This window comes from Staurois parvus, unplaced genomic scaffold (assembly GCF_062004578.1).
Source record: "Staurois parvus isolate SC_StPar_1 unplaced genomic scaffold, SC_StPar_1.0 ptg000371l, whole genome shotgun sequence".
Lineage (NCBI taxonomy): Eukaryota > Metazoa > Chordata > Amphibia > Anura > Ranidae > Staurois > Staurois parvus.
Genome location: NW_028318167.1, coordinates 6,977,026 through 7,001,824, shown reverse-complemented (window position 1 = coordinate 7,001,824; position 24,799 = coordinate 6,977,026). Strand labels below are relative to the sequence as shown.

The 24,799-nt window shown below is 41.7% G+C and overlaps 1 protein-coding gene across 3 annotated transcripts in view; it reads right to left on the bottom strand.

The window, feature by feature from the left end:
* LOC149456200 (NXPE family member 1-like) overlaps positions 1-24,799 on the bottom strand; it is a 68,615-nt gene that overhangs the window by 3,908 nt on the left and 39,908 nt on the right. For 2 of the 3 annotated variants that reach the window (XM_089685340.1, XM_089685341.1), the window contains exons 3-5: positions 15,341-16,032; positions 11,828-11,892; positions 6,598-6,813 (exon numbers count right to left, since the gene is read on the bottom strand). In XM_089685340.1, the coding sequence (XP_089541466.1) occupies positions 6,598-6,813; positions 11,828-11,892; positions 15,341-16,032 (973 nt within the window). Of the gene's footprint in view, positions 1-6,597; positions 6,814-11,685; positions 11,735-11,827; positions 11,893-15,340; positions 16,033-24,799 lie in introns of all 3 variants that reach the window. The other variant, XM_089685343.1, reaches the window with a different exon arrangement.

The window sequence follows — 24,799 nt, the reverse complement described above, 5'->3', positions numbered from 1 at the left end:
TTATGACAGGAGGGGAGATAACAGAGAGCCTGCATTTCCTCACTACTCCACTACTCCTGTTGTTTCCGCATGTAAGATTTGGGGAGGGGGAGCTCGTAGAGAATGGGTGGGGGGGGGTATTTGTGCTGGGAAGGGTAATTGGGGGTGGAAGATGTGTTAGGAGACAGGATTTGGTAAGATTTGTGCTAGGAGGGGGGAATTTGGGGGGGGGATTGTGCTAGGTGGGGGATTTGGGGGGGGTGGATTTGTGCTAGGTGGGGGATTTGGGGGGGGTGGATTTGTGCTAGGAGGGGGGAATTGGGGGGGATTAATGTTAGGTGGGGGGAATTGAGGGTGATATGTGCTACTAGAGTGATTTGGGTATGGGGGATTTGTGCTGGGAATAGGTAATATTTAAGCGGTTATGCTAGGATGAGGAATTTGGGTGGGGTTGTACTAGAAGGGGGGACGGACCAACCAAGAGTCCAGGATGCGGCTCACCTCATACTCCTCATGACCGTCAACCCAGATAGGATGAGAACGAGGACAAGGCCGAGGCGGAGAGGCAGTAAAGCGATTACAGACCAGAGGCTTCAACAGGGATACGTGGAAGACATTGTAGATACGCATCCCAGGAGGAAGAGCAAGGGCATAGGCAACCGGATTCACCCTGCGGAGGATGCGGAAAGGACAAACAAAACGGGGAGCCAGTTTCGGTGCGGGCACCCAAAGATTTAGGTTACGAGTGGACAACCACACCCAATCTCCAACCTGGTATGAAGGAGCGGGCAGCCATCTACGATCAGCCTGGAGCTTCTGGCACTGAGCTGAGTCCTTCAAGGACCTCTGGATCTGCCGCCACGAGGAACGCAGGGCAGCAAGATGGTTATCCACAGCCGGAATGTCCTGTGGCGAGAACAACTCAGGCAATACAGCGGGTTGGAACCCATAGTTGGCCATGAAGGGAGACATCCCGGACAGCCGAGTTCCTCGCAAACTCTGTCCATGGCAGGAGATCGACCCAATTGTCTTGATGGTCTGAGATAAAGGAATTGTTCCAGGGCCTGGTTGGAACGCTCCACAGCCCCATTGGACTGCGGGTGGTAGGCCGAAGAGAAGGAGAGCTTGATATCCAACTGAGAGCAGAAGGCTCGCCAGAACCTGGACACAAACTGGCTCCCACAGTCCGAGACAATCACCTTAGGTAACTCATGCAAGTGAAAGATCTCCCTGGTGAAAACCGTAGCCAGTTCTTGCGCAGTCGGCAATTTCTTCAACGGAACACAATGGCACATCTTGGAGAAACGATCAATGACCATAAGAATGACCGTATGGCCTCGAGACGCAGGGAGGTCTACAATAAAATCCATGCCCAGGTGTGACCAGGGACGCTCCCCATTGGGAATGGGTTGCAGAAGGTCCAATGGAAGATGCCGAGGAGATTTATTCTGGGCACAGACAGAACATGCCGCTACATATGAGGTGATGTTGGAACAGAGAGATGGCCACCAGAATAAACGAGAAACGACCCAGGACAACTGGTCCCTCCCTGGATGACCGGCAGTCTTAGAATTATGGTAGGTACGCAGTAAGCGGGTGAGCAATCCCTCAGGTACAAAACATCTACCAGCCGGTCTCTCAGAGGGAGCATCAGTTTGAGCTGACAAAATCTGCTCCCCAAGGGGAGAAGCCAGGCTTGTGCGAATGGCAGCCAGGATCTGATCCAGAGGTATGGCCTCGGATGACCACTCGTGAGGATTACTGCCCTTCTTGGTCAGATGTGAGAGAGGCTTGGCCAGCGTGGAGAAGTTCCTAATAAACTTCCGATAATAGTTGGCGAATCCCAAAAAGCGCTGAATGGACCGAAGACCACTGGGACGAGGCCACTGCAGAACCGCCAAAACCTTCTGAGGGTCCATGGAAAATCCCACAGCGGAAATGATGTAGCCCAAAAAGGCAACCTGGGATCGGTGAAATTCACACTTCTCGAGCCTACAGAAAAGCTCATTCTCACGTAACCGTTGCAGCACCCGCTTAACATCCTGGATATGAGACTCCATAGACGCAGAGTAAACCAGGATGTCGTCCAAGTAAACCACCACGCACTGCTGCAACAAATCATGAAAGACATCATTAATGAACTCCTGAAAGACCGCGGGCACGTTACACAACCTGAAGGGCATAACCAGGGATTCATAGTGGCCGGTTCTGGTGTTGAACGCGGTCTTCCACTCGTCGCCCTCCTTGATTCGTACGAGGTTGTACGCAGCCCTAAGGTCGAGTTTAGTAAAGACCGTTGCTCCCTTGAGGCGGTCAAACAACTCGGTAATTAACGGAATTGGGTAAGCATTCTTAATCGTGATTCGATTGAGACCCCTAAAATCAATGCAAGGCCTCAATTCACCACCCTTCTTTTCCACAAAGAAAAAGCCAGCTCCTGCTGGAGAAGCAGACTTGCGAATGTGCCCCCGGGAAAGCGCATCCGCAACGTACTCCTCCATGGTCTGATTCTCCGCAACCAAAAGAGGATACACCCTGCCACGTGGAGGAGTGGCACCGGGTTGTAAGGTTATGGTACAATCGTATGGACGATGAGGAGGCAGAGCACCAGCGTGCACCTTGTCAAACACGTCCAGGTACTCCCCATAGTCAGTAGGCAACACAGAGTCCGAGGAGGCACACAACACCTTAACAGGTCCATGGATGCAACCAGCCCCACAATGTGGAGACCACGAGAGAATCTCGGACGACCGCCAATCAAAGTCGGATTGTGCTTCTGAAGCCAGGGATATCCCAAAACCACGGAGCAGTGCGGGTAAGAAATTACCTGGAAACAGGCCAACTCCCGGTGAACAGCCCCAATAGCTACTTCAACCAGCAGGGTCTCGTCGGTAACCTGCGGCGGTTGCAGGGGCCTGCCATCTATCGCCTCGAGGACCAATGGAGTAACTCGAGCTTGCAGAGGAATGGAATACTGGGCAGCAAGCGAACTGTCCATAAACATTCCGCCAGCAGCAGAGTCTACCAACACCTGGGCCGTCACCGAGCCTTCCGCCAAAGAGAGGACAACGGTAATTAGCGGTTTATCTTTGCGGGGAAACCGGGGATGAGGAAACTCCACCCAAGATCTGCCCCCGACAGGATCTCAGGTGCGAGCGTTTCCCGGAAGGACCGGACAGGACTGGCGAAATTGCCCACCGAGACCACAGTACAGGCAGCGACCCTCCCGACGCCGAGAGGCCCACTCCCCCTCGGAAAGGTGAGCAAACCCCAGCTGCATGGACTCACTGCAAGACAAGCTATCCCCAGGAGGCGTGAGAGGAGAGGGAGGAATGGGTGGGACAGAAAACATAGGCGCCAATCGGTTAGGAGGCCTCCGCAGACGCTCCTTAAGTGAAGGCCTCTCCCTGTGCCTGGTGTCAATCAGGATTAGGAAGGAAATGAGTGCTTCGAGCTCCGCAGGCAGTTCTTTGGCTGCAATTTCGTCCTTCAACACATCTGAGAGACTATGAGAGAAAGCAGCCACCAGAGCCTCATTGTTCCAACCCACCTCTGCCGCCAGGGTATGAAATTCTATGGCGTACTCGGCAACGGTTCGTGAACCCTGATGCATGGACATGAGCAGCTTAGCAGCAGAGGCGGAGTGAGCAGGCACATCAAATACCATACGGAAGGAGGCAACAAAACCGGCAAACTCGTGAATCACAGGGTTATCGTTCCCCCATAAGGGATTTGCCCAGGCCAAGGCCTTGTCCGAGAGCAGCGAGATTAGGAAGCCCACCTTTGACCTCTCAGTAGGAAAAGCGAGGGGTATCAATTCAAAACATATGCCCAGTTGCTTAAGGAAACCCCGACACTGACTCGGCTCACAAACAAATAGCTGTGGAAGGGGGGCTGAACCAGTCATACCTCTGGGCACCAACAATAAAAGAGGGCGCAGCGCTAAGAGCAACAAAATACCTTAAACATACACAGATAAACATATGAATAACAAGCAATATATGAAGTAAAAATGGTGACTATGGTGTGTCACCCGCAGAGCCACCAGGGAAGGCAGCTGAGAGGTTTCATAGCCTATAAGCTCATGATCCATAGGGGAGCCAGAATGGACAGATGTGCCCAGATGGTGACCCTGAGATGCCATACCTATCCTTAAGATGACCTCATGAGAGCTGCATCTTAGCACTGGAGCACTTTGATTTTGATTTTAGCACCATGAGCATTTTATTACTTTGCTGCTGGACTTATCATATACTGTGGACTTATTTATTATTATTTATTTAAACATTCATTCTCAGATTGAACTATATTTATTATTTATTTGCATTAATAAATATAATTTTGAATCAGATTATATGTTTTGGACATTATCAGTTTTGCTTTTTCACATGGTGTTTCGGATTTATGTATTATGAAATATGTATGAATTGATTGTGCACATTATATTTTGATTACTTAAAAGAGACAAGCACACTCATTTTCTTAAATAAAATAGTAATTGGTCATACATATCCTCACCTATCATCAAGTTATAGTTGCAGAATTAACATTCCACCTAAACACTAACCACTGATGGGCCATACTCTAAAAGTGAACCTGAACTCAAAAAGTGGACTGGGCACTTTCACCCCCTTACAGCCCAGGCCAAGATTCAGCTTTCAACAGTCATGCAACACTGTACCCAAATTAATTTCTTTTATCATTTTTTAGAAAGATAGAGCTTTCTTTTGGTGCTTTTAATCACCGCTGTGTTTTTATTTTTTTTGCTACATAAATGAAAACAGATGTTTTTGAAAAACATTTTTTTTTTTAGTTTATGTTATAACATTTTGCAAACAAATAATCTTTCTTCATAAATTTAGGCCAAAATGTGTTCTGCTCCATCTATGGTAGAAAAACCCAAATCAGTGTATATTATTTAGTCTGGGTGACAGTTAAAGAGTCTACAAACTATGGTACAAACTATGGTATGGTTCTTGAGGCCCTAAAATGCCAGAGAGAGAGAGTACAAATACCCCCCGAATGACTCATTTTTGGAAAGTAGTCAGTCCAAAGTAATTAGTAAGAGGCATGGTGAGCTTTTTTTGTAATTTGTTGTATTTTTTGTCACAATTTTCTGGAAAATAAAATAAATAAAATTTGGTTTTTTTTCCACAAAAATTTCCATATTAACAAGTTATTTCTCACTCACAGCATAAGCATACCTAAAATTACACACCAAAATGCATTCTGCTATGCCTTCTGAGTGTGGGGACTCTACATATGTGAGACTTTTTCATAGTCTTAATGCATAGAGTGTCCCAAATCCCAGGTGCATCTTTGAGCTTCCAAGGAGCATAAATAATGCATCTAATTTCTGCCTACCTATCACATTTTGGAGGCCCTGGAGCACCAGGACAGTGGAAACACCCACAAAATGACCCCATTTTGGAAAGCAAACACACCTAGGTATATTTGAAAGGTATAATACGTTTTTTTAAAGTCATTTTTCGCCACAAGTTTTTGGAACATGCAGGAAAGAAAATAATTTTTTTTTTTTTACACAAAGTTATCAATTAATAAGATATTTCTAAAAAAACAGCATAGGCATACTTAAATTTATATCCCAAAACACACTCTGCTACTCCTCCTATGGCAATAGGAGGAGTATGGCAATACCACATATGGACGATTTTTTCACAGACTAGCCACACAGAGGAGCCCAAAATCAAAAGAGCACCTTCACGCTTTCTAGGAGCATGAATTATTCATCTAATTTGCTGACTAGCTATCACATTTTTGGAGGTCCTGGAACACCAGGACAGACACACCTACAAAATTACCATATTTTGAAGAAGAAACACTCCAATGTATTTTTGAGAGTAATCAGTCCATTTTCATGCATTTTTCTTCTATGTGTTTTTTTTTTAACTAAAAAAACTGATCAAAAACTGGTCAATGTGAAAGGGCCCTTATTGTGTTTGGATTGGATGAAGGTGGGCCATTTTCCAAGATCTGAATCGATTATAAAATAACGAATATACAAAATAAATCTGAATATACGATACAAATCTGAATATACAAAGCAAATTCCAAAAACGAATCATTCTAACATGACAAATATGACAAAACAAATGTATTAACTTATGGAATTAAATGTTTCCATTGTGCACATCTCTTCTCCTGCACAATCTTTGTGTTCATATATATATATATATATATATATATATATGGAGAGGGGGGAATTATTAGGATTAACAAAATCTGTTAGTTGTGAGACTAATTTACTTAATATTATGTAGAGCATGCTAGAAAACTGGTTTAAATAGAACTAAGGGCAAAACTTTTTTTCTATTTTGGATAAACACACACACACACATATTGAACTGGATTGACCAGTGTCAACCTTACCAACTATGTATTTATGGACAGAGTAAAGGAGGGTTATAGCACGTACAGTTTTTTTTATTGCCACCTGTGTCCCTGTTGGAGGATTTCCCTCTATTACTGTTATGGGCACAACCCAAAATTTGGTATTTTCTTTCACTTTTGGCAATAATAGTAAACAGGACAAATAGTGACAGGTGTCCTAATCTCCGCCGCAAGAAATTACTGCATTCTGTATTGTTTCAAACTTACCACTGATGTGATTCTTAAAATACATAATCCACTGTCTTAGAGTTGAATCGCCAAACAGGTAGATGAACTTCCATTGCAAGCATGTGCCCAGTTCTTCCAAACTGTCATATTTCATCATACTGCATGCCTTTGGATACCATACATTCTTCATGACATATCCACTGGGATATTCTAACTTCATACCAAGTGTGCATTTTTCTTTTACTTCAGTAACATCTATTAAAAATAAAATTACAAATAGTATTTGTTTCAAAATATGCTTTTGATATGCAAATATATTGATACATATGGTACTCAGGCACACAAAATTGAAATAAAAATCACTGCAGGTTACCAAAAGTAGTATAAAGTGCACCAATCTCTCTCTCATAAGACACTTAAAGGATAAGTTCAACTTTTGGACAAAAATAATAAATGCACATTTTTTTGCAGATAAAAGAATAGCATTTAATATTTTTGTCCAAAGGAGCCTGGAAAGCATTGCACCAGCGATCAGTAGATTTACAGTCAAGCAGATATTCTGACAGGAAGCTTGAATGAACTACAACGGTTCTCCACAGCGCAGTGGTAGTTCATTGAAAACTACAAGCCCACAGCCGCTAAGGCTGCCAGGACGTGAAGGCACTCGTTCACAGAACTTTGTGAATGAGTGAGGTGGCCATGTGGGCGGAGCCCTGCAAAGCAGCCGGCTGTTTTCAAATATGACAGATAGTACGGGGAAACTTCTCCCCGTACTATCTGTCAGAGGGGAGGGGGGGGCAGCGGGCACTGCTGCGGATATGGGAACATGTTACATGTTCCACCCTAAAAATGGGTGGAACATGTAACATGTTCCAAAGTTAAACTTATCCGTTAAAGCATATATAAATCCTAACAACATACTTCTGTCATTTTGTCCCTTTTAGTTTGTTATATACCAGAAGACCACCTTTACAACGAAACACGTAGGACAGAACCTCTTGCTGACGTCATTGCGTAGCAGAAGTGACCCAGAAAGTTACCACTGTGTGCTGACTATGGTGATCTATTAATGCACATTTACTGTTTTTATACATGTGAGCGCAATATCTTGAATAAAGGTGCCACACGATATTTAACACCATGGGAATCATTTTTATGTTTTCTTTCTTTTACTACATGCTGCTGATGACTAGAGGTGATGGGGCTTGTCAGTGGTTCTAATGCACAGAGGAATGGATGCCATTGGTGCCTGATTTCATGTATTGAGCTATTTATGACCACTCTTTAATTAGGGGGTCATCAATATTTGGTAATGTCAGGACTTGTGTCATCACCTGGGTCACTTGTTGGTGGCACTATGGTTCCCAGAGTCAAAAGGCGCAGTTCCGGTGGTCACCAGAAGGTGTTTCCCAGCAGCTGGGCTGTCCGAGTAATTAGGCTGCTGGGAGGTATATAAGTCCTCCCATAACTGAGGTTCAGTGCTTCAGTATTAATCCTGCAAGCCATGTCCCTGCCTGAGCCTGAGCCTGATCCTGAGCCGGAGCCTGAGCCTTGTTCCTGTTCCTGCACCTGAGACCTGTTTCTGTGACCTGCTCCCTGTACCTTGCATCCAGCTCTCCCTGTACCTTGCTCCCTGCTCCTCTTGTTTACTGTCTTAGTCCTGACCTTGCCCTGCTTGTGTGTGCTCTCTCCATTTGTATATAGTTAGCCAGGTTTTCATTTGGTTTGCTGCATTTACACATTTATTTTGTCACTTTAAATTGTTATGGTTGATTGGTGTTGGTGTTGTATAAGTAATATTTATGTTAATAAACTTCATTTAACCTTTCTCAGCCTGGTTCCTGATTTCCTAAGGTGCAGCCCATTGATCTGGTCATCCTTGCTGGACGCCTGTGGTATCCCTAACAGGTAAGCTTACATCTTACCACTATCCTGGTGACGGTTGGAGCTACCTGGCACTTTATTTTTGAAGAAAAGGAATATTCTTTCACATGTTCAAAAAAACCCTTTTTCTATAATTGGGTTTCTGGGAATTTTTGAGTCATTCCAACTTTTGCATGTATATTAGAATATCTGTATAAATTATTTAAGACACCGTTTTTATATTTATTTAATCACATTCTCATGTAATTTTTCAAATATGTATGAGTTTAATGTTCTTTTTATGGAATTATTGAGTAATTTATGAGTGGTGATATTTTCACAGCATTTGACATCACTTGGTCATCATTTAGCAGGGCAACACTTTATGTTTTTAAATATACCATTGAAAGTGCAAAAATACCTTGTCACACAGCCAAAAATCTAGTGATATCCTGTGTCTTCTGCACCCATCAGTGTTTTCTCAAATAATGTTATCAGGAAGTGTGTTAGTACTATTGAACCCCTCCTTTGTTATAGAGAGTGGAGAGAGGGGAAATGTTTGGTAGTTCTAAATACAGTGGTCTCTAAACTGTGGCCCTGGCCAGATGCAGCTCTTTGTTTGCCTTTATCTGGCCTTTGGGACACTTTTTCTCCCACTGAAGCAAGACTATTTTGCCAACTGAAAACAATAGGACCTCATTTCTCCCACTGGTACCAACAATGGGGCACTATTCCTCCCATGATACGAAATGTGGCAATGTTTACTCTCACAGGAGATATTCCAATCCCGCTGGCCCCCCCAAAGTCTGAAGGACAATAAACTGGCCCTTTGTTTAGAAAGTTGGGAGACCCCATTCTAGAACAATTTCAGTCCTAGTGAAATTACAGCTCTGATATTCCACTGATACAATACAATCACCATAAGACTGAAAGTATTTATGCTGGGAACACCAGGTATAAATTTGGGAAAATAAGCCTGAAAAAAGAAAACTAATGCAGCCACAACATCTAAGGACTTGTAAACTGCAATATAGTAAGTATTTGTTATTGGACTGAAATACACTATGTGTGGGGGCTTCACTCATGTATAGTGCTTCCATCAAATTCAGACCAGCCAGGGATGTACAATTAAGTGCTTTTGGCCCACTTTTATTTAAAAAGTAAGTAAAGTTCAATTTTAACACAGATAAAAGGGTTCCCCTCTAGGGGTGTTCAGCATGCCTCTTCAAACGCTACAGAACACAAATGCTTCATTCAGCCTCTTGGCTTACTTTTGTAATGCTGTTGCTCTGATCTTACATTTGTGGCCCTATATGATCCTCCAGACCGTCTCACAAAATTCAGACTTTGCATCTCAGCCTATCTTGCAGGTCCCTGCTGTATTGGCCAGCACTCTGACTTCTGGGCAGGGGACCTCCTGTCTACCAGATGGAGCCCTAAATTACTGCCAGTTCCTTGATTAAAATAGCTGTGCAGACTTGCATAAGCAAGCTGCTGGTCTCCAATAAGACATGGACACAGAGTTAGAGATTTCACCCCCTAGGACTCTTCAAGCCTCCAGGACTCATTACAATCCCATGCATTTACCAATGCTGGAGAAAGCCAGTTTTCTCCACCCTGGAGCCCCTCAATCTTTGTCAATGAAAGCCCCATGTAAAATTGAAGCCATCTAACACAGTAACAAGACACAGCACTGTTTCACAGAGCATAGGTTTGTGGTTTTCATATCAGCATGGTTTGTCAACTTTTCACTGTTTTCTCTTCATTCATCTAACCCAGTGGTGGGCAACATTTTTTTTCAACTGAGCCAAATCTCGCCAAAACCACGATTGAAATTTATTTTGAGAGCCACATTTTTAAAACTGAAAATACATCCCCCATATAGTAATTCATCCCCCATAGTAATTCATCCCCCATATAGTAATTCATCCCCCATAGTAATTCATCCCCCCTATAGTAATTCATCCCCCATATAGTAATTCATCCCCCATATAGTAATTCATCCCCCATAGTAATTCATCCCCCATAGTAATTCATCCCCCATATAGTAATTCATCCCCCATATAGTAATTCATCCCCCATAGTAATTCATCCCCCATATAGTAATTCATCCTCCATAGTAATTCATCCCCCATATAGTAATTCATCCCCCATATAGTAATTCATCCCCCATAGTAATTCATCCCCCATATAGTAATTCATCCCCCATATAGTATTTCATCCCCCATATAGTAATTAATCCCCCATAGTAATTAATCCCCCATATAGTAATTCATCCCCCATAGTAATTCATCCCCCATAGTAATTAATCCCCCATATAGTAATTCATCCCCAATAGTAATTCATCCCCCCTATAGTAATTCATCCCCCATAGTAATTCATCCCCCATATAGTAATTCATCCCCCCTATAGTAATTCATCCCCCCTATAGTAATTCATTCCCCATATTGTGTCAATTCACTTACCTTTGCTCCGCGCGTTCCTCTCGCCGTGTTCCCGCGCCGTTCCGGTCTTCAGGGCGGACTGTGAGAGGAGAGGAGTTCGTCACGCTGCCCCGCCTACATCTTGACAGCCAATGTTTGCCATGCTCCGCGGGCTGGATTAAAAGGTCCGCCGGGCCGTATGCGGGCCGTAGTTTGCCCATTGCTGGGCTAGCTGCAGAGTCCTGACTTTTGGGGCGGCCGCCTGAGAGGAGGGAGGGGAGCGGGCGCCCGGCACACAGAAGAGCCGCATTAATGTGTGTAAAGAGCCGCATGTGGCTCGCGAGCCGCGGCTTGCTGACCCCTGATCTAACCTGTAGCAGAGGGATGACTATATATCAATCCATTCAACACGTGACATGTATCTTATGTGTATTACCAAATCATTCTATCAAGGCAGAATTACATAGACGTGATGATGAAAGTGTATGGAAACCAGCTGGTTAGTGCCACTTTTATCCTACCACAATAATTCACTAGAAATATAAATACATAGAAATTTATAAAAATCATACATTTTTAATAGCAGCGCCCACTGATTACTACTATATTAAATTGTATTGTAATTGTACTGTCTGCCCTTATGTTGTAAAGCACAGAGTAAACTGTTGGTGCTATATAAATCCTATATTATAATAATAATAAAAGTTACAGATGTTCTCTTCATAGTCAGATCCAGAAATGTTGCAGACAGATTTGTGCAGTGATGGATACATTGTCAACTATAATAAAACAGTATCCAGTATTTATGCGCATAATACAGACAGTCCTAGAAATCTCTCACCTTCGCCATGTTTTCCTGGAGGCACTTTATGTAATACAGCCAGGTCGTACTTTTTCAGAAAAAGGAAAATTAGACATCAGATAAAGTGTTACTAGGGTATATAGAGTTGTATGTTCAATCGCCATAATTTTACAGTACTTACTGTTGCTGCAGGATAACACATTGATAGCTTGAAAGTCGTTTGGAATTTCAACTCTGATGTTAGACCTTAAAATCAACACCAAAAATAATTGGTAGATAAATTAACCATAAAACATTTAATTTGCATTAAATTTGGGTTCCATACTTTTAAAATGAGTTTAACTTAAACATGATCTCTAGGCTTCTGGTGCTTCTGAAGCAACGAACATCATAAGAAGATCAAATATATTGAAAATAATAATATTGTAGTGCTCTGCTTTTATTGTCTAGCCATCATACCTCAACTCCACAAAATATGTAAAAAAATATAAAAAATATTAATGCATAACTCTAATTCTTATTACATTTTTTATGTTTCTTTTTTATTTTAATTTTGTGTATTTGAGATATTAAGGGTAGACATTGAAAGGGCACTACTACACTATTATTATTTTGAATATTTTGGTTGATGTGGGAACACATTAAAGGTGTTAGCAGCAACCCACAACACTTATTGCACACTTTATTTCATTGATGAAATTTAAATTTTGTCAAGCTTTTCATGCTGAAGCTTCAATATATGACCAACATAAAAAAAAGTTTATCTCCAACCAACATTTTTTTTATATATTTTAGACAGTCTAATGAAAGTCTATGACCTCTGTCAGGTTGTTATTGTTTTCTGAGGCCTCCTTGGAAAAAGTTATCTACACCATCTGTTCAGGTGACATCACCAGAATGTAATTAAGGGTAAATATGCAACAGGGACACAGACAGCAATGCAAACCTACCAGGGTTCTCAGCTTTTCCCTACTGCAATGAACAAAAAGTGTTTTTATTGCCATATGTCTCCCTGTTAGAGATATTCCCTCACTTCCTGTCATTTTTACAACAATTCTTACAAGGATAAGTGAAGGGGAATCTCCCCAATGGAGTCAGTAACAGAAGTAAAAACCTGACAGAAGTTCTTACCCTTCCCCACTCTACAACTAAAAAAGAGAAAAAAACATAGCTTGAGATACACTTTAAAGTGGTTGTAAACCTCAGACATGAAACATGAACAAAGCATACCCCTCTATTGTGTACACTTGTCTCATTTATGAGCACTAAGTGTCATTTCTGTCTGCTGCTTCATTTCTCTGCTATCAGTATGAATCACTTCTGACAAGGTTTCCTGACACCTAGAGAAAAATGGTGATGGGGAGGGACTTCCAGCAGATTGACAGCCTCACCTCTGTTCCTGTGAGCTATGTGGAGGGGTGTGTGTCTCTTCCCTCCAATCAGCTTTCATAACGCATCTCACTGAGCTCTGCAGTGTTATTTCACCACTCCACCCCCTTTTTTCATAAACTCTCAGACCAGCTTTAAAAATTAATCACTGTGAATGGATGTAGAGAAGAGAAGACTGCAGCTAGACAGGTACAACTTATGTAGGAGGATTTGTTTCATCTCTGTGTATCACCTGAGGCCATTCACTTTACTGAGTATATGTAAGGGTTTACAACCACATTAACCTCCCTAGTGGTATTCCCGAGTGTAGCTCGGGGTAAAGTTTCTGTACCAAAAGCGGTAACCCCGAGCTACACTTGGGCTTACCATGCGGCGCTGCATAGGGAGTCCCTTCAGAGCTTACCTTGTCCTTCGCTCCTGCGATGTGTCCCCTGCAGCATCCCCGGCCATCTCCTCCAGCTGATGCCAGCATCCGGCTTCTGTGTTCCGATCCCTGTGATGCCGGGATGTACGGGCGCCGCTGGCGGCGGGAAATTTGAAAATTTTTTAAAAATGTCATTTTTTTCAAAACAAATTTTACATAGTAAAACCTTGCTGTTTCAAACCATTTCACATACATTTTGTCCCTAGTGTTTTGTCCTGTCCCCTGTTTGCATTTTGACTGTTCTTTCTGCCTGAAAACTTAGAAAAGTCCATGGCGTCCAAAAAGCACCCCTTTAGGTCAAAAGCGGGTTTAGATCAGCTAGAGAACAGCGACAGTAAATCAGAACCACTTGCAGAATTGAGTGATAATGATTCGTGGAGAAATTCGTCATCAGACACTGAAAACAATTTTGCGACTTTGCTCAGTGATGTGCGAACTTGGTGCAATATTTCAAATTTCAGTGTTTTTGATTTGATTATATTATTGAATTAAATGTATTATTATTGTATTATTATTTTTTATGATTATTTATTAAATTATAATTTATGATTTTGTGTTTCAAATTTTATCATACCCGGGATGTTTAATAGACTCTTGTTTCAGTGAGTTATTCCTAAATATTACAGCCGACAATATAAAAACTACATATTTCCATGCAAAATAATGGTACCGCTTTCAGCACCAAAAATCTGAAATAATCATACTGCCAGGGAGGTTAAGATAACAACAGAAATATTTACATATGTATTTACGAGTGGCGTCAAACCGGGTCAAAAAGAAAACATTTCAAGGAGTGGAAACTGCATTTATTTTTCAACATAATCCCCTGCTACAGCTTGCTTCACTTTGTCATTATTGTGTTCACCATTTCCACAGAAAGATTTGTTTCTTGTGCAGTTTCACGACAGACTATTATCAAGGATAAGGCAATCCACGCGAATGTTCACGGGAATGACTGCTGTGGGCTGGGAACCACCACGGCCGGGATGGTCACTGATGGACGTATGGCCATGTTTGAGTTGTTTATGGCCTGGGACATGTGCGCTGCCTATCAGTAATAGGACACACTTGCCTCTTACTACTGCGTGTAGTACCGCCATGATAGAATTCCTGTTTATACCTGAAAAAAGTCCCGGTTTTGACTTGAACGCCCCTTATAGATACAGTAAAATAACTTAAAGCAGAGGTCCAGTGAGTATTAAAAAAAATTTAAGTCAGCAGCTACAAAAACTCTAGCTGCTGTCATTTAAAAAAAGGACACTCACCTGTCCCTCGATCCTCAGACCGACCAGACCACAGTTTGTGGCTTCACAGCCAGGTGTCCACTGCACATACGCGAGTAGCGCTGCGCTTTGTGAATGGTCTCATAGTCTTCTGGGACCTGTCACGTGTCCCCGAAGACAACGGGGAGGGAGAGGGGACAACTTCAATTTCTGATCACCTAGGCGAGGGTGAGACCTTAAAGCGGAACTTCCCCTTTTGGGTGGAGCTCCACTTTAATTACAGTATGTGTGTTTCTCAAGTCCTTGCTGACCAAGATCACTCTTACTTAATTATACTACTTTTCTATGAAATTCATTCATCTCTTGCAGTTTCTACATAAATAAACTTTCTTCTTGTGACACTTTAGCCCGCAATAAGATGGTTTTCCAGATAAACCCCAAAATGTTTTGGGTGGATGTTACAGAAATAAAGGATAATATTTAGACGGATATCCAGGGCTTGGCATACCCTTTCATTCATCCTTTGCAAGCTATAAAAACTTGACAGGGATTCTAATATTATAAACTTTCCTACTCTAATCATGAATTGCAAAAAAAAAACGAATCATTTTGGCTAAACACAATTAAATGAACCAGTATAAGTTTATCATTCACTTACATGTCAAATAAACTAGACTCAAACTCAGTACATAGAGTCTTGTCATGTCTCCACCAGCTCTTCATATCAGTAAGAGAGTCACAGTCAAAATTGTTTGGTTTGACACAATAAAAATATTCTTCATCTCTCTGGTCTCCATATTCACAAAGCTCTTGTGTTTTGTTTAGCTCAAATCCACATACTACCTCTTGTACTTCTTGTTGTCTTGTAAACTTTCCCAAATGGTCTACATATCCATGCCATTGATTTCGAAAGCGCCAAAGAGCTGATGATGCTTCACTTGGGTGCATGATAAATATAGAAATAGTAACATTACCTTCCCAGAACAATATGAAATGGACATGATATGTCCCATTCTGAAAATCCTCAATTCTGCCAGAAGCTGCTGCTCCAAGCTCTGATGTAAACATTCTTGCCCTTAAATAGTCTCCTCCATATGTCTTCTTGCTTCCATTGTAGTCAAACATTTGAACTTGTACTGTTAAATGGTCTCCAACACAATAGCTGCTCTTTGGATTTCTTAGGAAGACTTTACTGTTTTTAGCACTGGTTGATTTTTCTTTAATTTTAACAGTAGTTTTAGGGAATTTTTGATTTATTTGATTTAAAATGCTGTTTATTTCCAGTTCAAGTTTTGAAGCTGGTGCCACTGTTGGTTCTGGTAATATGTCAGAGACATCTTGCTTCAACCACTTCAAACAAAATAGAAGAAACATATTAAAACCAGAATTCAACATTACCAATGTGTTATATTTATACAGTAGCTTGTACTTTAATTGGTATTAAGAATCATTAATCAGGAAGCTAACCTTTAAATAGGAGCAGCACCAAGTTTGCTAACAGCAAGCAATTGCCATGGAAGAGAACCAAGCCTCATTTATTTTAGTTCAGCCATACAAAAAATACGCTAGTAACAAAAAGAGTGAGGAGGAAGGCAGTTAATCTTCCTTTCCACAGGTTTAACAGTTAAGCGTATAGGCAGGAAAAGGAGCCATTTTATGGTCCTTCAGAATTTACAGGGGCTGGACTACAGTCAGTGGGAATAGAAAATGTCCTGACATCCAATGGGAGTAAACACTGCTCTATCTTTCACATCAGTGGGAAGACTAATGCCCCATCATTGGTGTCAGTGGGAGGAATAGTGCCCCATGGTTGGTGTCAACAGAAGGAATTCTGCCCCATCATTGAGGCAAGAGGGAGGAATGCTGCCCCATCCTTGATGTCAATGGAAGGAATTCTGCTCCATTGTTGGTGTCAGTGGGAGGAATAGTGCCCGAGCTTTGGTGCTCATGGGAGGAATTGTGCCCTTTCGTTGTTTTCAGTAGGAGGAATAGCGCCCCCTACGTTGGTGTCAGTGGAAGGAATAGTGCCCTACTGTTAGTGTCAGTGACTGAAATTATGCCCCATTGTTGGTGTTAGATGAAATAGTTCCCCAAGGGCCAGACAAAAGGTTAGCAAAGTGTCACATCCGGCCCCTGGGCCACAGTTTGGAGAACACTGGTTTAGATCCAGCAAGCCAGGTCCATTCTGGTGGGGCTCTGCAATAGGTTTCTATATTTAAACTGCTGCAAACTCTTTGTTAATTAGGCACAGGGCCATGCTAGTATTTATTTCACCCTAAAACTGGTGCCAGTGGTGCAGATAGATCTAAAACAGACACACACACACCATGCAATTGCTTCTTGTGCCATTGTAATGGTGCAGGAAACTTTGTTAAATACCCATTGAGTCTACATTTTTGGCAGATCTTGTAACAATGTATCTGACAATTGCATTTAACATATTGACTGCCAAGGACATATTATAAACATTATGGTTGCACCCCTTCTAGCTTAGTCAATGACATATCGAATATGGTATGGCAATCAAAGCAGTTGCAACAAACTTTCCACTGCAGTAACAATGATGGGTCTATTTTAGATATTACATTGGCCTGTCCACTGCATGTACAAATGATTCAGGAAGCTACTAGGCTAGCTAGCATTCTCTATACACAACTGTTTGGCCATGGGTTCAGCTCCTGTGCATTTGAAAGGATTGCTCCATTTTCATTTCACATATTTTGATGAACATGAACCTCACTTAGAGTGGTTGTCAGGCTCAGTTCACACTATTGTGGGCCGTGCAGCCTGTGTTTGAGTTTCCTTTACAAAAAAGGTGCATGCACCTTTTTAAAAATGAAACTGCAGGAAAACCTCATGGTCTTTTTGACCATGCAGTTTCCTTGTGGTTCCCGCACTCGCAAATGTGCTGCGGGCTGACATGTGTGAGGTTGGCATTCAGAATGAATGGCATCCACGTGCATCTCATAACAGTAGTGCGATTCGGCTGTGGTTGGTTGTAGGTGTGGGAATAGATGTGATTCCCACAATCAGCTCGCATAGTGTGAACACAAAAAGCTGAAGGTTTTTTTACCCTAATGCATTCTCTGCATTAAGGTAAAAAACCTTCTTCTTCCAGTTCCCCAGCCCTCCACCCCTTTTACTTACCTCAGCGTGATCTCCATCCAGGGTTAAGCATGAGAACAGCATCTCTCTTGGCTCTCTCCCTCCCCATAGGCTCAAAAAGAGCAGCGGAAACCATTCACTTGCTTTGGACATTATTACTGAAATTTTATAGATAGAGAACTCCTATCCTCATACTGATTAGTGGTTCCAAATGATTAAAAACTACTGCAGTAGGGAACAGACACAAAAAGATACTCTCAGCATCTTTCCAAATAACTGTTCTGTTTATTCAGTGCATTTGAAGTTTTTTCTATGATTACATAGGTATCACATTAATATTACAATTGTACTTTTATGGTAACAAGGTGCGTTACATAGGCAGGCTAATTTCTAATCAGGACTTATTCGTGCCGTGTGCACAATGAGTGCAGTGTACAATACATAGGCAAAGCACACAAAACAGAATACAAGTTTATACATAATTTACAAATTTCCTTTACAATCTCCCCTCTTTTGATCAATATTTTACATTTTGATCACAGACCACACCTCGGATCACCTTTAACCTGGAATCATCTTACATTTAGGTGGAACTAGTCCTGGCCTAGGAGGAAAACTCCACTGGGGAGAATCTAATAGAGAAGCTAATAGCTATATCAATATAAAATTACCTTTTATTGTAACTAAAGCATACATAAAAAACATGATTGATAAAAAAAATATTTACAGAATAATTGGCTGTACACTCAGCTCCTGTGGCCGGAGTGGCCTTGTATCTGAATTGTGGACATGCTGACTTACCAGCATAGTTAAAAACAGAGAATTCTACATAAAATGGAAGACATATAAAAGACAATATGACTTCAACATGGACGAACTACTTTTCAAATCACATTAAATATACATATATCCTTTATTAATATATTTATTTAAATATTTGAATAAATAGTACCCCAAACTCTGATTCCAAATTTAAACACAGAAATACTTTCATTTAGTAATTTTTGTAGTGTCTGGTGTGGATCCAGGCGACTTTTCCTGCAAGTTGTGTAAATTGGACATGAAATAGAAGCTGTATTGTGTCTCCAACCATTTCATATATACAGTGTGTGTGTGTGTGTATGTATGTGTATATATATATTTAGTTAGTTTGTCAAAAACCTTAAGAGATCAGCAATTTTCTCTGGGGTCCAAGTAGAGGACTTCAGCTGCTGAGAAAAATAGAAGCAAGTGACACTTCCAAACAAAATCTCATTGGGAGAGAGTCCACATATCTCCTTAGAGTATTATAAAATATGAAGACATTCAGGCCATAGTTTTCTAGTTTCTGACGTCCACTTAGTTACTCTACTTTCTCCATTACATAGTAGATGGTAGGGGCTGTAAAATAAAACCTCAAAGTTCTTGTAAGACCTCTCCTATAAAATGAGTTTCTCTGTTATTCTCTCTAGCTTCTGGGGCTCTTTACTTACAAACTACTTCTGACAAAACTCTTTACTTTGTCCTATCTAGTAGCATATGCCACTGGCCAAACTTCTGGCCATTCAGAAAACATGTCCATACAGACCAGTGCATACTTTTAAGATCCTGACTTGGACATCTGGATATATCCTTTTGTAATCTCTGGAAGGGATGTTCACTCTTTGATAAAACCTTTGGGAACAGGTAAAACAAGAAGCGGTATATTAAAAACCAACAGTGGTGAACCCTGGCGCTTTTAAATGCTCACTTACTAAGGCAGCCATAACTGCTTCTGACTGATGGCAAAGTCCAGGGCCCTGATTTACTAATGTATATAGACGGCGCCTAGGCACATTTCTGTGGGCTAACGTCTACTTTTTTCATTAGAATCCATCTACTTTTAGACAGCAAAGACATTTACTAAAGAAAGCGTCTAACAAATAGATGCAAAAGCAAATTTACTAACTTGGCACAATACAGGAATCCGTCTAAAAAAACAGACGTCCTAGAAGCACGTCTAACAAAACCACGTACCCCATACTCATTCACATGGGGGGGGCGGAATCTGGGGGCCCCTTGTTAAAGGGGGCTTCCAGATTCCGATAAGCCCCCCCACCCACAGACCCCCACAACCACCGGCCAGGGTTTGGTATGGATGGGAGGGGGGACCCCACGCCGTTTTTTTTCTTTTCTATAATTGCAGACCTTTATATTTAGATTCAGTTGTCAAAATATATATTATCTAGATCTTCGAAATATGTAAAACCATTACAGAAATCATTATAAAGATAAGAAACAAAAATAGGATCAATAGAACTAAGGAAATCAAATTAGAATTCATAAAGCTATGCCTAGCTACAAAGTGTACTTTTCGTCAAACACAGTAGATGGGCTCGAATGCCGTCTTGCAGAGGACTTCACACAGAGATTTACTATTAAACAGCGTCTAAGAAGAAAGCGCCGACAGCAGACGGCTAAATTGTGTCCTGAACAGGCGCATTTATATCCGTGCATAGACGTTGGAAAAGCATCTAGTTGTTGATTGTCATGAATTCCCTTAAACTATTTTTTACCCATCGAAAAATTTTTGTAAATGTAATATATTATTTAAAGTGAAATCCAGATATTTGGGAAAGCAAATTTCAATGTGAACATGTTTATACAGTGATTTTTCGTTTTGTTAAATGTGCTTCTAGCACATCTGTTTTTTAGACTGATTCCTGTATTGTGCCTATTAGTAAATTTGCTTTAGAATCTACTAGTTAGACTCTTTCTTTAGTAAATGTCTTTGCCATCTAAAAGTAGATGAATTTCAGTGAAAAGTAGACTTTAGCACACGGAAATGTGCCTAGACTCTGTCTAGGCACACTAGTAAATCAGGGCCTTTAGGTTAATTTAGAATTAAACTGCACATTTACACATGGCCATGTGTAATCACTGCAGCTTGCAATAGCGAAGAACACCATGCTGCAATTTTCATACTGACTTGCATTAACAAGGTAAAAATCATACCACCTGGAAAAAATGTTTACCTACGCTATCTGTAATTTTTTGTAGGCTTCCTTTTTCTTTGAATCATTGATTATGGCAAGAGCAAAAAAGCCAGCAATAGATGAATCAAATCAATCAATCAATCAATCTATGGGCAGGCTGGTTGTACTGAAGTCGATCCATCGATCAACTTCAATACAACCAGCCTGTTGGCAGGCAAGAGCAAAAAAGCCAGCAATAGATGAATCCATTTGATCCATCTATGGGCAGGCTGGTTATACTGAAGTTGATCCATTGGTCAATTTCAATACAACCAGCCTGTTACAATAGTGACTGACTGTGTTGATGGAGGAATCAAGCGATTTTCTTTCCTGCAACCCATGGTTGTTAGAAAGAAAATCACATCATCTATGGCTTGTTAGGGATCTCTACAATTGCTGCATATGCAGAACAATTTTAGTCTCAGCAATCACCCCTCCTATTCTTAACGCTGACACGGACTGTTCACTCAGATTCCTATACTCACAAAATAACCACCATCTTTGCAAATAATAGTAATTAGAGATGCACCAATACTGATACCAGTATCTGTGCCAATACTAAGTATTTTCATGAGTACTTGCATGGCATGGAAGCTATCAGCCTGTGGCACTGCTGAGGTGTTATGGAAGAGCAGGATGCTTTAATAGCAGCCTTCAGCTCTTCTGCATTGTTCGGTCTCATGTCTCTCATCTTTCTCTTGGCAATGCCCCATAGATTCTCTATGGGGTTCAGGTCAGGCAAATTTGCTGGCCAATCAAGCAAAGTAATCCCACGGTCATTGAACCAGGTTTTGGTGCTTTTGGCAGTGTGGGCAGGTGCCAAGTCCTGCTGGAAAATGAAGTCAGCATCCCCATAAAGCTCGTCTGCGGAAGGAAGCATGAAGCACTCCAAAATCTCCTGGTAGATGGCTGCATTGATCCTGGACTTAATGAACTACAGTGGACCAACACCAGCAGATGACATGGCTCCCCAAATCAACACAGACTGTGGAAACTTCACACTGGACTTCAAGCATCTTGCAGTGTGTGCCTCTCCATTCTTCCTGCATACTCTGGGTCGTTTGGTTTCCAAATGAGATGTAAAAGGTGCTCTCATCAGAAAAGAGGACTTTGAACCACTGAGAAACAGACCAGGTCTGTTTTTCTTTAGCCCAGGTAACACGCTTCTGACATTGTTTGTTGTTCAGGAGCTGCTTGACAAGAGGAATACGACATTTGAAGCCCATGTCCAGGATCCGTTTGTATGTGGTGGCTCTTGATGCACTGACTCCAGCCTCAGTCGACTCCTTGTGAAAGTCCCCAACACTTTTGAATGGCCTTTTCCTGACAATCCTCTCCAGGCTGCGGTCATCCCTGCTGCTTTTTCTTCCACACTTTTCCCTTCCACATAATTTTCTATTAATGTGCTTTGATACAGCACTTTGGGAACATCCAACTTCTTTTGCAATTACCTTTTGAGGCTTTCCCTCCTTATGGAGGGTGTCAATAATGGTTTTCTGTACAACTGTCAGGTCAGCAGTCTTTCCCATGATTGTGATTCCTACTGAACCAGACTGAGAGACCATTTAAAGGCTCAGGAACCCTTTGCAGGTGTTATGGCTTAATTAGCTGATTAGAGTGGGACACTTTGAGCCTAGAATATTGCACCTTTTCACAATATTCTAATTTTCTGAGATTGTGGATTTGGGGTTTTCACGAGCTATAAGCCATAATCATCACAATTATGACAAATCACGGCTTGAACTATCTTGCTTTGCATGTAATGAGTCTATCTCATATATTAGTTTCACCTTTTAAGTTGCATTACTGAAATAAATTAACTTTTGCACGATATTCTAATTTTTTGAGTTTCACCTGTATGTATGTATGTATGTATATATATATATATATATATATATATATATATATATATATATATATAGTGACTCTTCTCAGATTTATTATTCATTGCTCACATTGATTCTTTAGGATTTTTTCCACTTGCTACCCCAATATTCAATATCGATGATAGTAGAAGTCCTCCTGCGCTTGGATGAACCTGTGGCTAAAGCTGCTAGCACCTAACCATATACCAAAAAATAGTCAATCTAAAGTGTAAAATGTGGGGGGAGCATGCGCGGCCGGCTCCTGGATGGACGCGTGATAAGCACCGCTCCGTCCACCTGCCAGAGCTGACACGCCACACACCCGCACTGAGGGTCACCGCTACCACAGGGAGAGAGATAAGAGATGTACACACCTCAGCAACCATGCCTCGCCACCGCAAAACCCCTGGACCACCAGGGAAACTCACTCACTTTTTCCTTCCTGTCACGGCTGGAATCCAAGATGGCGCCGGCTACAGCACAGACGATCACAGCAGCCATGAGAGGGATCACACAGCTCAGCCCACAGATGCCAGGCTGTGATACCCACTATACCCTGGAGACCCTGGTGAGTCTTCTCCTCCTCTGTCCCCCACTACACGCAGCCCAGCCAAATCCAAGCCACGTTTGGACATAGACCCCGCAGCTGACTACCAGGCCCTCAGCCAGCCACCTCCTCACTTCAACACTGACATGCCAGTGATAGAATCATTCCCTGCATCAGACCAGCCTCTCACAGAAATATGCATGAAAAACATGCTACTATCGCTCAGACAGACCCTACATAGCGACCTAACGTCATCACTAGATCAGATTACGTCCGTGGTCCAAAAGCAAGAACATAGATTACACCATATTGAATCCAGAATGGAAGAAATAATTATAGCGCATAATGACCTGATTGAAGCACATACTGATCACACATCGGACATCGAACAAATAAATCTGAAACTAGCGGATCTAGAAGATAGATCACAACGCAACAACATCAAGTTCAGAGGTATCCCTGAAAATGTCCCTAATGAGGCGCTACTATCTTATATACAGCAGTATATAAAATATCTCATCCCATCTCTCTCAGATTTGGAATTAGCAATAGACAGAGCTCACCGACTACCTAAACCATCATTTCTGTCAGCAACAATCCCGAGAGATGTTCTGGCACGTATACATTTTTATCACATTAAAGAAAAAATTATGTCGGCAGCCAGAAATCCGCTTTCCCTCTCGCCATCGCACGCAAATATCCGGCTATTTGCTGACCTATCAAAGGCCACGGTCCTTAACCGTAAAAAGATGATTACTATCACCAAAGCTTTACGAAACCACAGTATAAGCTATCAATGGGGGTTCCCAACTAAACCTACCGTTAAGCAACACGGTAGAATTTTCACAATCAAAAACCTTGAAGCGGGCTTGGATTTACTAAAGGCATGGAACATACTGCCTGCAGATCCTCCACATTCCACCACTAACAATATCCAACAAATGAAGGTAGAATGACTGACTCAGCACTCCTTCTATATATTTCCAATGTTCCACCTCGGGTGCTATACCCCACTCTACTACTCTCTGGCAATCGGCCCTGTTTAGAAAATGTTTTTGTTACCAGAAAATGTTTGGCATGACCTTTTTTACGGTCAAAGCCTCTTCAAACCCCCCAATTTTGAAGTAGCTCATCTTGCTACTTGTGTCACTTGCGTCTTCCGCAAGTTTTTTTTATCTTCTTTTTCCTTCCTCCCCCCCCTCTTCCACTGACTTCTTCATCTGAAATCTACAAAACATCGTAGAATACTCATCCTGACTCATCGATTGAGCCAAGACCGCACCTCCAAGACATCAGAATTTGCCTCTTCACAGCTTCAACCATCCAACCACGCTTTTCTCAACCAACATCTCAACCTTTCTACTAACCAAACCTCAGATCTACATTATGATTAATATTACATCACTCAAAGTTCGTGGCTTAAATTCGCCCTTCAAGAGATCGATGCTTCAAAAGGAAAAGCGAACATTTCAAGCCGACATTCTCTTCTTACAAGAAACACATTTCGTAACAACCAAGACCCCCAAACTACAATTACACCTATTCTTACACATCTTTATGGCTACCAATTAAAGAAAAAAAACGGTGTCATCACAGCTATAAAGGAC